We start from the raw sequence: 13027 nt of genomic DNA on the forward strand, positions 1-13027 counted from the left end.
TTCCGTCAGTATGTCAAATTTTAATATAAATTCTCTAGTGACAAAAAGAAGGAATAGAAAAACTATTATAGAGAGTATTCAGATCAGTATGTTTACAGGTGAGCTTATGGCATGTTTTGTTGTCAGTTGTGTGTTATCTATTTTGTTATGTTGTTAGCAACTTGACAAATACTGCTTGATCAATTTGCATATGATTTTACAGGGCATTCTGGCATCAGTGTCATTCAGATGCAGATTCTTCACCCAAAATGGCTGCCATTTTTAATGGAAAACCCTTTATACAATAACAACTCCAAATTGTTTCAGTAAAATTGGACCAAATTTGAGAAGAAGCATGCAGACCTTTATATAAAAGTCTTTCATATTTGCTAAAATTACACCATGTACCAACAAAAATATGGCCACCATTAATGTAAAACCATTTAATTGAATTTTCAGAACCTACTTAATAGAATTCAACTAAATTTGAAACAATCCTAACATGAAAACTTGTCAGATGTATACATTTGATGGTGATCACCATCAAGTATACAGCCATGATTACTTAAAATGGAAAAACCTTTAAACAATTTCATCTTAAAGTCACTCTGCAGAATCAGACCCAATTTGATAGAAAGCATCCTAGCTTGATTTCCTTCAGATTTATTCAAATGATGTTATCTGTTAGCATATATGGCTGCTTTTAACTTTTTCTCAAATCAGTTGACGTAAGTTGACCAGATTTGATGTGTCTTGGCACAAAGGGCTTTCAATTTTGTATAAATGATGCTGATTGGTTATCATATATATCTGCCATTGCTAAACATAGAAAAACATGTGAACAACTTGTTTTATCAAATCAGTCGAGAGAATTTGCCAAAATTTGACAGCACCTTGAAAGAAGGGGCATTCATATTGATAGAAGTTGTGCCTTTCTGCTGTCAGATATGGCACTTTTACTAAAACTACAAAACCTTTAAGCTACTTCTTTTCAAGAAGCACTCTACAAAATTGAACAAATTTGACATAACACACCATGCCATAAAGGGCTTTCAGATTTTTTCCCAACAATGTGAACGTCTTTTGTGCTAATGTTGGCTGGTTGGTTTTTAAAAGCACTATGGCACTTCATTGGCATATCATGCCCAGCTGAAAGGGGTGGGTGGGTATTTAATCCTTTGATTACAAGTCGAATGCACTATATCATACATTGAGACTTGGTAAATTAGTTATTCAAGACTATTATTCTATCAGCACATTCAAAATATTGGAATTTGTTTGAAATATTCTGTACTTTTGGACTTGTAATAGAACATTTTGGATTATTTGGAATTTAATTAACAATACATAAGTTCCTCTTAAATTTTTACTTTGTAACTCTGAGAAATAAATTTATTACTTAATTTTAATAAACTTGTATCAAACATGAACTTTTCCATAATGCTTGGATCAACATAGCTGATTTGTACACCGCTCTTTTTCATGATGTCAAACAGGTGGTGTTGCTCTGTATGTTGATACAAATGGTGTTGAAATCATTTGTGCAATAAACAAATTCAATAACTTAAGCAATATTACAATAATTTGAGCAATATTATGAGAGGCTCACAAAATATTTCATGGAGCTATTCTCAAATATCATTTACGATGCTGAGCTATATAAACTAGAAGAGCATTATTATGTGTCCTGCTTCCATATTCAAAGTGACTTCATAACCTAGCTATCTTTTTTGTTGTTGATAATTTCATGTTTCTTTTGAATAGTTATAAATTTCCTTTGCTGTGTTTGTATAGCCTCTGGTGGCAAACATCAATATGTTGATGTTGGGAATTGTTAATAGCATGTGTCATTAGACATTGTATAGAAGGAGAATTGTCTTTATTTAGAATTACAAGCATCTAGTGAACACAAGATTAAATGCAAGTCATTTGTCTTCTCATATCACCCACATTCATGAGTGGTCATCTAAACAATGCACTATTATTTATTTTTCACTTAGTTTTTTAATATTTCTTTTAATTTAATAAAAAAAATATATTTTTGTTGATTCAGTTTACTTGATATGCCAAAAATCCAACTGACTGGATGGACTGGCTATTCATTTTTTGTCCCAGTCTGCCATGAAATTGGATGGGCAGGCAGGTGACGATTTAGCACACTGCATATAGTACATATTTGTAGTGTACATCAGAAGTTAAAATCAAGGATACTATTCAAGTTTTTTATTTGATATGTGCTTTCTGCTTTATTGTAGGTGATTACTGTCATCTGTATTGCTGTGTGGGCCATCAACATTGGACATTTCAATGACCCAGCTCATGGAGGTTCATGGGTTAAGGTGAGTACTTGAGGAAATGGAAAAGAAAAGTTGAATCAGAGAATGGTTTCATTTAAGAGGTAGTAGTTTAAGGGGTGACCATTATTGGCGATTGCAATGTATATTTTAATTCCTAAATTCTACCATACATATGTAGCCCACACACAGTACAGTATTTTCTGGTCTGTAAGTTGATTTATTTTTACTTTGAAGTCTGTGCTTCATCATATACTCTGAATCGACTTGTGTATTAATTCTGTCTTGACCCACATAATTATCGTATATTCACTAAAAAATGGCCACAATATAGGGTAAAATTCAGCAGAGATATAGACTACTCGTAAATCTTTGATCCATTTCTAGTTATGCATTTCAGCTTAAAGCAAAATGTAATGTCACAAGATTAGAGTCTATGCTGTTTATTAGCCAGATCTGTCAGTATATGAAGCAGATCAAAATCTGTGCTGTTTGCAATTGTGTGTGCATTACATACAGGTAAATAAAGTAATTAGCATCTGTATTCACATCACTCGGTATATATGTTTCACTCGTGTCATCTTTTTTAGGGTGCCATCTACTACTTCAAGATTGCTGTGGCTCTGGCTGTTGCTGCCATTCCTGAGGGTCTACCAGCTGTAATAACGACTTGTCTGGCTCTCGGTAAGGAAGATTTTTAATGCAAGAACAAAATAGAATGTACATTGCAATAGATCTCATGATTTGAAAAATTATTGATGATCAGTTTATTACTTGAAGTTAGCAATAAATGACATCTCTCTAGAAGATCATTTTTTCTGTTGTGAATACAGTGCATCATATGTGTTCTCCGTGAGCAATTCATATGAGGGCTGAGCAGCTTTGCATCTTCATGTACTCTAGTTTATGCTCACACTACAGTGGCAGAAGGATTATTTTGTTGTGCTACTTCTGTCAGTACATCATTGCACTATGAAATGTAACATTTTTTTCACGGTGATAAGCAGATGACCTGATTAGATTCCCAGGCTGTTGGAGAAATTATTTTAAATTTTTATAGACTTTTGTACTTCTTTGTCCATCTGTACTTCTGTTATGCTTTTGTTTACTTCTCTTGAACCCTTCATGGACATGTGGTCTAAAGTGCTTAAATTTTCATGTCATACACATATCACGCCTGTCAACAAGAGATCAAGTCTGCTTGACCAATGTGGGAAGGTTTGCCAGTAGCTTCCCATGGGTCATCACCTCATGGAAATATAGTTTTGTAAAATACTGTTATCTTTGATGTGATGTATTAACAGGTCTTGATAAAGTGGTATCTTGAAAATGGATTGCCTAAAACGTTATCGGTTATTTCTTTAGATAGTAGAGCATATGATGAATTTTTGTAGAGACCTGTTTAGATAATACGTTGTTTTTCTTATCTCCAGGAACCAGGAGAATGGCCAAGAAGAATGCCATTGTAAGAAGCTTGCCCTCTGTGGAGACTTTGGGCTGCACTTCAGTCATCTGTTCCGATAAAACTGGAACTCTTACTACTAACCAGATGTCTGTCAGCAAGGTGTGTGTATTACCCAGAAATGCTGCCGAGGCACAAAAGTGTGAAAAACATGAAAAACGTTACGAATATGTGCACTTGGAAAGCAGTTATGCATTAGAAACCCCACAAAATTAGTGGTCATGCATAAAAATGCAGTGTGCAGTTACAATTTGTTATTTAACTGTTAAAATAAACAGAATAAATCGGAGTCTAAAAACAGTTTTTAAGAAGTAATGATACTTATTTGATCATAAAGATATTTCTGTCTATTCCAAACTATGCAGATGTAGGTTAATACAAAATGATGCTTTGAAATCCTGGCAATCGTTTATAGTAGGAAAATATATGAACTAAAGGAGTTCTGAGTTCTGCAGTTGATGCTGTTTCCTTATATTTGTGCATGCACACACATGGTCAACTTCCGGAAGGTGAGATCATAGTTGAGCATGGTTAGGCAGAGAGTTACAGATTCTTTTCAGCTTTAAGTCACTGCTGGCACAGATGTGCAATGTCAATGGCAGAATGGACATTCTCACCAAATGTAGGATGAGTGGAAGGTTGAATAGAAAGGTTTTCTTTCATTTTTTGTTGAAAAGAGTCAGATACTTTGGCAACAGTTCATAATCATGATTAGTATAGAAACAGACCTGATGTCATGTTATGCAATGATGGACTCCTGATTTCAGCTGCTACAAAATTATCAACCAGAAATAAAAAATGTATTCACTAAGGTTGCAGTGTCTAGTCCAGCAGAAAACGTCAAAGTAAGTGACATATGACAGTTCTGTGGTGCACAGTATTGGTTGCATTACATCATATTTGTGAAATTGTCAGATTACTTACACTTGCAGCCACCTGTGTGGCCAAATGATTTCAGGCACTAGCCTTTACAGATTACTGACATCTCGCCTCTGTCCATTGTAGGGCTGTGAAAATTTGAGTAAACATCTACCAGGTACACATTGATTTTAATGACTGGTTACTCTGGTACACGATGAAAGGGGAAATTGTATTAAATGTGTACAAACCTGATCTGTTTTGTTGGTTGACGCTTGCACAAACAGCATGCAAAAGTGTATGTATTTAGTGGTCAGAGTATACAAGTCATGGTGTATTTTGTAAGTCAGATCCATCTGAAGGGTTGATTTGTCATCAGTGAGTTACATTTTTGGAAAAGCAATAAGCCAGACTAGATCGATAGATAGTTAGGAAGAAAGGAAAATTAATTGCAAAACTGTCTACAGTATACTTGTATTATTGAGTGGAATATGTCACATAAATTAACTGAACATTTGTTCTAATTGAATCCACTAAAATTCACAATGCTTGACATTTTAAATCCATTTATATGATAAGTCCATGGATTCTGTTATATGTCACATAGTGGTATAAATATAGTTAAGAATTATTGGTATAAATATAGTTAAGAATTATTCGATTCACTATATCCTCTAATATGTTGTTTGCATGTGTATGTGAGAAAGCTTCCCTTGGGTCACTGGTTCTTCCCAGGGTTTTCAACGGGTTCTTCCTCCAACAGGTATACTGGCTGACATGTATAGCCTATCATCTGTGCTGAAAAATGACCTTAAAGCCACAACAGCAGCATCTTCCTCTTGTTTCAGTGATCCCTTCCTTGTGCTTAGGAATATTAAGAATTGTATTTTCTCTTTCAGATGTTCTATTTCAGCAAGATTGAGGGCAGTGAGATCAACATACAGCAATTTGATATCACTGGATCAACTTATGCTCCAGAGGGAGATTTGTAAGTGAATATTCAGATTATTTCACCCCAAGACTTTGTCTCAGAGATCTTTTGATACATAGAATTGATTTATTTGCACTCCTGGCAGTAAGGCGAAGTTGATATGTGATATTGTCCTGTGTACATGCAGAGTCCACTATGTGCCCATCAACAGTTTCTTACCTGTCTAAAGGCCATATCTGATTATGATGAAAAAACGTTTCTAGTCTGTTGGTATAAATTATTCATGCCTCTACCAGCAATGCTGTTTGGCTGCAACAACCCCTCCCACAACCCGATCAACCTGTGTTTGTGTGCTACATATATAGCATAGATAATCTGGCAGATAAATAATTGATGGGTGCAAGACATTTTATCCACAGGTGACAACAATCCTTATTGAATACTTTAAAACTTGTCAAACAAAACATTTAAAACAAATCGATGATCGTAGTTGTATTATGGCATGATTGTTAAGAAGTTACAAGGATCAGGATTTCAGTGCACATTTATCAATGGTATTGAAGTGTAACACAGACTAAAGAGATGATCTGGCATCTGATTGGCTGAGCATCTTACCACTCAAGATTTGGTATTTCTGACCAGTTTTGTTTAGACTTTGTAAAAAGGCTAATATCGTCAAGAAGTCTTTTATGAGTGAGGCCGCTGTATATTAAGGATTATTGTTAGATGTAACTGGGCAATCATTATTTTTGTACCACTATAGAGGTAATACATGTATACCATCAAGATCTCAGATATCCATGATCATGAGTGAGATCATGGATATCAATGAGGTTATCTTGCATCTGATTTGGTTTGTACAATGCTGTAAGCCATATTTCTCATCCAATTTTGATTAGACTTGTATCATCAAGATGTTGGATTAGAGTGATTATGTGTAATAATAACACATATTTTTGTGAGATAATCTTGCATCTTTTTATCTTACCTTGGTACCACACTGAAGACCAAATTTAAATCTGAGTTTTCTCCAACTTGGTTAATAAGATTATATCATGGTCTTGAGCCAATTCTTTAATAAGTGAGATCTTTATATATTAATGAGGTGATCTTGCACCCGAGGGAACAAGCATGGAAACTATTATTACTGCTTTGGTAGATAGGTTTATATCAAGATCTTGAATGAGCTTGATTATGAGCAAGATCTGTGGATATGAATTAAGTCCTATCTTTGGAAATAAATTTCATCACTCTTTTGTATAAATTGGGAAAATTGACATGTAAAAGTTGGGATATAGGTTCTATAGAGTTGTATGTTGCATTTTTGCAGTGCTACATAAGCCTGCTGAATCAGATGGTCAGCTGTTAAGTATTGTGAGATAGGAGAGCAGTACCAGGCTCAATTGTTTGGCTTGTTTTTGTGAGTATAAGTATTTGGGGATTGTGCAGAAGGTCATCAATTTGCCACATTTGTGGAAAGCAAGTCTAATAAACTGATGGGTTATTGTTTTTTGAAGGTTCTGACAACCACTAAATCCATAAGAATGATATCAGACTATTATTTAGAACATGGTATACTGATGTTTGCATGCTTTTAGATCAAAGTAAGGAATTTGATTGGGTCAGTCATTGGACAATGTTTAAAATCAAATACCTGTCTACAGTGTTCATACTTTAGTGAACTGGTATGGCCAACAGTTGTACTGTGTGCATTTGAGAAGTGTAGCATCCAGTTCCGTTCTATGAATTGACTGGGTGGGACATGATGCCCTGGTGCTAGACATCACTATAAACTGTCACACTGCAGACATCGTAGCGATATGACTGAAATAATTGTTAAAGCTACGTTAAAAATCCAAAGCACACACATACACACACAGAATGTATGTTTTCTAGTGATGAAAAGAATATCTGATAGTAAATTTTTAATCTTTAACACTCTTTGGAATCAGGACGTTCATTTAATTTGTTGGATTATAAGAGATGGAACAAATTATTCTTGAAATGTCTTTCATAATTTTGTTGATAACAATGACAGACACATTATGTAGTTATAGATGTGTTTGTATATTTGTACATAAGATACCTATGATCTTTTATGTGTAAAATATTTGGATATTTTACTTTAGATATATGGACCCTGTAGTCTGAAATAAAGAATTCTTATCTTATGAAATAAGTGCCCATCTTCTCTGACCTTTGGTTTTCTTTTCAAGGTCCTGCCAAGCAATTTGTTGAGAGCAGAGTCCTTTATGATATACCCATCAGTTCTGGCACTAGTTCAAACTATTCTTAAGTCAGTCTGGAATTTTATTTTTAGGTACACTAATGGTAAGAAGGTGAAGGGGAATGACTATGGTGGGTTGGAAGAACTCATGTTGATTTGCGGCATATGCAATGACTCCAGTGTGGATTACAATGAGGTATGAGAGAGTTTTGTTTTGTACATTCACTTAATCCCACATTTGCATTATATCTGACTGTGATAATTAAACTTCTCTTTGTTGCCTGCAGTATTCTAGCATGCTGTGGGATTTTAAATATTTGCTGTATCAACTTTGAATGGAGGAAATATATTTTACATGCAGCTAATGAACTAAAAATTATAATCAGTGACATTTCTTTAATTTCAAAATGAGGCCTAGCCTTTAGTGGAATGGGGAATTTGTACACATTAAAGGTCAGACTGTGAAATTTTGAGTTTCATTTGCACAATTAATTCACTAAAATGTACAAAGATAAGATTCTTAAACATTTAAATAATTCAGAAGCCTAGGTTGCTAAAGAGAGCCTTTCTATGATACTAATTTCTCTCCCAGTATCATTATAGTAAAAAGGAAATATTTCTGATCCAGTTTTTATCAAACTTGGAACATTTGCTTATATCACTAAGATCTTGCATGTGTTTAATAATGCATGAGAATGACAAATACTTGTGAGGTGGTTTGCATCAGTTGGCTGTGCTTGTTACCCCTCTGGGAGCCATATTTCTGAACTGTTTACAATCAGACTTGAAATATAAGCTTGTATTAAGACCTTGGATGGGTTTCATATTGAGTCGAGATCCATGCATATTATACAAATAACCTTGAATCTGATTGATTGGCCTTGTTACCACTCTTTACTTGTGCAAGTTGTGTAAATTTGAAATATTGGCTTTAATAAAGATTAAGATTTCCAAATAGTCTAGTAACAGAAGCTTGTATTTAGTCATAGGTGCTAGGCAGCAAATTGGAGTGGCTTGTGTACGACAGACGAAATGGGTCACTGTACATGTTGGTCATTGTTGTAGTGAATATTGTTTTCCATAAGATAGGTTTATTAAGGCACATGCACAGACATGGAATTTTGGAACTAATTTGAAAATTCCTTTTCCAGGTCTTGAAAATACCTGAAAAAATTGAAAAATGACTAAAAAGTCTTAAATTTGCATTCTTTTAACCGTCAAAGTTTGAAACTGACAGTGTGACTGCTTTTGCATTTGGGAGAAGTTTTGGTTTATGGATTTGGAGTTCTTTGAGAGGCCTGAAAATCAGGCCAGTTACTTTTCTCAGAAATGAACGGTACTTGCATTTTTAGGTTCATGTGCATGTTTCCCTAATTTTTTCATGATCGTACATTTATCATTATTTGTCTTGAGCATATTTTTACTAAAAGTAGAAAAACCTTTACAATTTATATTAAAAACTGTTAATATGCCAGCAGGTGTGGAGACCTTAAATCTTTTCTTTTCACCACTTGTGCAGTTAACAACATTGAAAGAAAATTCTGTAGAAAGCATCTGTTGACTCAGATTTCTTGGCGAACTGATATTGCATTTGACTATCAGGTGAACAGGTCCACTTATCCACTTGATTGATAATTTTATTTACACTTCATATTTTTGGGGTAGGGGTTTTCTGTAAGAACTCGCCTAATGACATAGTTGTCATTTTGTCTTAGTTTGAAATACAACTCATTAGATTTTGAATGGTTCATTTCAAAATCTGTTCATTAACATCATTATGTGTAAGTTAGGTTACCTTTGTTCCAAAAACTGCTTTCAATTGTATTTTAAAGCACTTGATTTGTTTTCCTTCATACAATTACAGATGTATATCGAATATAAAAATCCTTAGGAATAGAGTGTTTTGTAATTAAACTAGGGAACTGTGAGGAGAAATTTTATCGGATAACTTTCAGTGTATAAAAATAACCACTAACCAACCGTTTTCATGAACATGACATATTTGATTGTCGTATTTAACCTGTGTTTTTGAACTATCTGTTCTGATTAGCAGGCTAATCTATGTTTGGTGTTGACAAAAGCATCCATCAGAATTTATAAAAATGGTTCTAAACCAGCAAGTAAAATACCTGATTCTTTTCAATTTTAGGCCAAGGATATTTTTGAGAAGGTGGGTGAGGCTACTGAGACTGCCTTGACTGTTTTGGTTGAGAAAGTCAACTTCTACAATACTGACAAGTCAAGCTTGAGCAAGAAAGAGAGAAGCACAGTTTGCAATCAGATCATACAGCAGATGTGGAAAAAGGAATTCACGCTAGAGTTCTCCCGTGACAGAAAATCCATGAGTGTCTACTGTGTCCCAAATAAACCAACAAGGACACCTAATGGACCAAAGATGTTTTGCAAGGTAATGTTAATCAGCCAAATTAAATGTGTTTCTTGTGCATTAGCCAAGAAATTTTCAAATTAAGTTTGCTTTAATTTTTACAAAAGTTGAAAGTTTTTAATGTCATTCAGCATTGTATTCTAGAATTCAGATAGATATCTTTATATTGAGAAAATAAAAGAGCCATATGTTTCAGGGGAGAGAAGTTAATGAGGGAGATAATTAAATAATGTGATAATACCTTGGTATTACATTAGTCTATTTAGATCTTGCCAGTGTGAAGCACCATGGTCTTAACAAACTATTTTACTTATGCAAGATAAATTGTTCATAATCTGGATTTGTCTTGTGTTTTGTTTGTGGTTATTTATGCACTGGCAGCTGTCGGTGTGCTGCAGTGTTGTCAGCCATGAAGGTTACTTTACACCACTGTAAACCCGTTTTATCAGCCATCAAGTCTACTTTACACCACTTTAAAATTCCTATTTTGTCAACCATGAAGTCTGCTTTAAGTTTACACCCTCAAATGTGCAGAACATGAATTAATAGAACTGGAGTTAAAAATTCAAATAAAAATGAAGTCTGGTCAGTAGAATTGATTTAATCAATTTCTTCATTCAATTTTAGGGTGCCCCAGAAGGCTTACTGGATCGTTGCACACATGTACGTGTTGGTGGAAACAAGGTTCCAATGTCTCCAGCCATCAGGAATGAGATCATGAAGCATGTCAAGGCTTATGGAACAGGTACAAAGGACTTAAAAAATTATCTTGTCCCCCCATCTTAATAAGGTGGGAAAGAGGAATATCCTAGACAAGTGATTTTTTTTCCCTTCAAGAAACAGCTCACATAGTCGGATTATCATCTCTTGTCTTGCAGGACCAGTAACAGTTTGTAAATTTCTCCAAGCCAGATACTTGTAATCTGTTAAGAACAGATCACATCATCACTTCATATTAATAGCATTAATTACATTAGCTCCATGGAACACTGTCTTGCATATATAGTGTACATTTTTTGATGTTCAGATATGAATATAAAATCTTAATATTGTTGAAGATGACAGTGTCCGTCTTTGCGGGCAAGACAGTAGATTGAGGTGAGTCCTTGCGCAAGGAGGGAGGGGGTCAGCCTTAAGAAGTTGTACTCGCTGATGTTGAGTCTTGCTCTTTTCTGCAGCCCAAGTGGGAGCTGAACTAGCTCTCTTTTTTAGGGGTATTGGTTGGGCATCATCAATGATTTGCAGTCTGATTAAAATCAGATTGCCTCTGTCCTATGTGAAGATCTGACAAGCAACCTCTTTGGGTCATGTTCTGGTGACCTTTGTATTAGCTAATGGAAATGCAACTTTCAGAAATCTGAAAGTAAATCAAATAATTCGATACACATTGATGCTTTTCAGCCATGCTGCTCAGTCTCCCAAATTCAAAGATACAAGACTTCATCTGATTGGCTGATAAAATTACTGATTTTTATGGTAATAACATAGGTCACCATAATACCAAAAAGTCCTGCAGCTGGGTGGTCACCATTAATCTTCACATCTCCATCTTCACTCCATCCAGAAAATGCCTCAAATTTTGTTTCATTCAGGAGGTTTTTAAGCACTTCATTTGACCTTGCCTCTGTCATGAAAGTTTTTTCCAAGGTGATGGGGGTAATTGCATCAAACTTGCAGTCATTAGGGCTCCTCATCCTCCAGTATTTTGACAAATCGATGATGCACAATGTCTTAAGAAATTCACTTCTGAATGATCTGTTCCTCTTTTGCTCTGCAGTGATCTATCTCATCCTCCCAAACTGTAGAAGTTGGATCTCATCCCTTAGGATTTTGTATACGTGGGGAAGGTTTTGTTTTTTGTAAAGCAATCAAATGCATTCAATCAAATCTTGGCTTTCCTGACTTCTTCAGCTGATATTACCTCTCTTATGGGGCCTCGAACAGCCACGTGGTCTAGACACTTTGCAGTTCACTGACATCTCTGCCTGCATGGGTTTGAGTCTCAGCTTTACCAGTCCTGGTATGTGATAAAGTTCTCCATTAGCTTTCTGTGGGTTAATGGTTCTTGCCTGGGTGTTCTCAGGTTCTTTATCAAATATTCTGGTTGCTATGTCAATATCCTCTCAGGTGCTGAAAAATAGCATTAAACCCACAGAACCAAACCAGTCTCTTTCTCCAAGGACTCTGAACTTGGCTGTTAGTGCTGTTGCTACATCTTGAGCTTATTTTAATCTTTCCTATTTGGATGATGTTATGAGGGCAGCCATCTGGTGGTCTCACATTACCTTCTTTTACCTTTGATCTTGAGTGCATCAGGCTTAGGCTTTTGTTTTCCTTTGGGGATTATAGTGATGGCACAACATGTAACCCAGTCTTCTATTACCAGGTAATGTATTACTGCAGTTTTTAAATACTAGCCAGCTACTGTTTTAAAGACTCCTTCTTCCTCCCCAATTCTGATGTCCTGTAACCTTGGTCAAAAAAGATGGTATTCTGTATGTTGGCTAAGATTAACATCAGACTGGACTGAGGACACAGTACTGAAAAGGTAGAATGCAATACTAGTTGGTAGTATTACAGAAGTAAATGTTTTCAACCATCAAAAAATATACATTAAAAAATTGCTATTATTGCTATGCAGACATACCATATATTTCTTCCATAGGTCGTGACACCCTACGTTGTTTAGCCCTGGCTACCATTGACAACCCACCTGCTAGGGAGGGAATGGATTTGGAAGACTCAAGAAAGTTCATCCAGTATGAGGTGAGAAATTATGTTGTAGCAGTTGGAATTTAAAGTCATAATTGCCAATATGAAACTTTACAGATGTATTGAATTAAACATATATAAAGCAGTACATTTTCTTGATTTGTTCTAAGGCAGCTCA

The 13027-nt window shown here is 35.2% G+C and overlaps 1 protein-coding gene across 6 annotated transcripts in view; it reads left to right on the forward strand.

Annotated features, from left to right (window-relative positions):
* The window catches only part of LOC149777124 (sarcoplasmic/endoplasmic reticulum calcium ATPase 1-like), a 113718-nt gene that overhangs the window by 51885 nt on the left and 48806 nt on the right, over positions 1 to 13027 (forward strand). For all 6 annotated transcript variants that reach the window (XM_089941806.1, XM_089941804.1, XM_089941808.1 and 3 more), the window contains exons 10-17: positions 2235 to 2318; positions 2864 to 2957; positions 3707 to 3837; positions 5493 to 5581; positions 7845 to 7947; positions 9901 to 10158; positions 10765 to 10882; positions 12803 to 12903. In XM_089941806.1, coding sequence (XP_089797932.1) covers positions 2235 to 2318; positions 2864 to 2957; positions 3707 to 3837; positions 5493 to 5581; positions 7845 to 7947; positions 9901 to 10158; positions 10765 to 10882; positions 12803 to 12903 — 978 coding nt within the window. The remainder of the gene's footprint in view (positions 1 to 2234; positions 2319 to 2863; positions 2958 to 3706; positions 3838 to 5492; positions 5582 to 7844; positions 7948 to 9900; positions 10159 to 10764; positions 10883 to 12802; positions 12904 to 13027) is intronic.

Source organism: Sinohyriopsis cumingii, chromosome 18, assembly GCF_028554795.1.
Source record: "Sinohyriopsis cumingii isolate HCF-2022 chromosome 18, ASM2855479v2, whole genome shotgun sequence".
In the NCBI taxonomy this organism is placed as follows: domain Eukaryota; kingdom Metazoa; phylum Mollusca; class Bivalvia; order Unionida; family Unionidae; genus Sinohyriopsis; species Sinohyriopsis cumingii.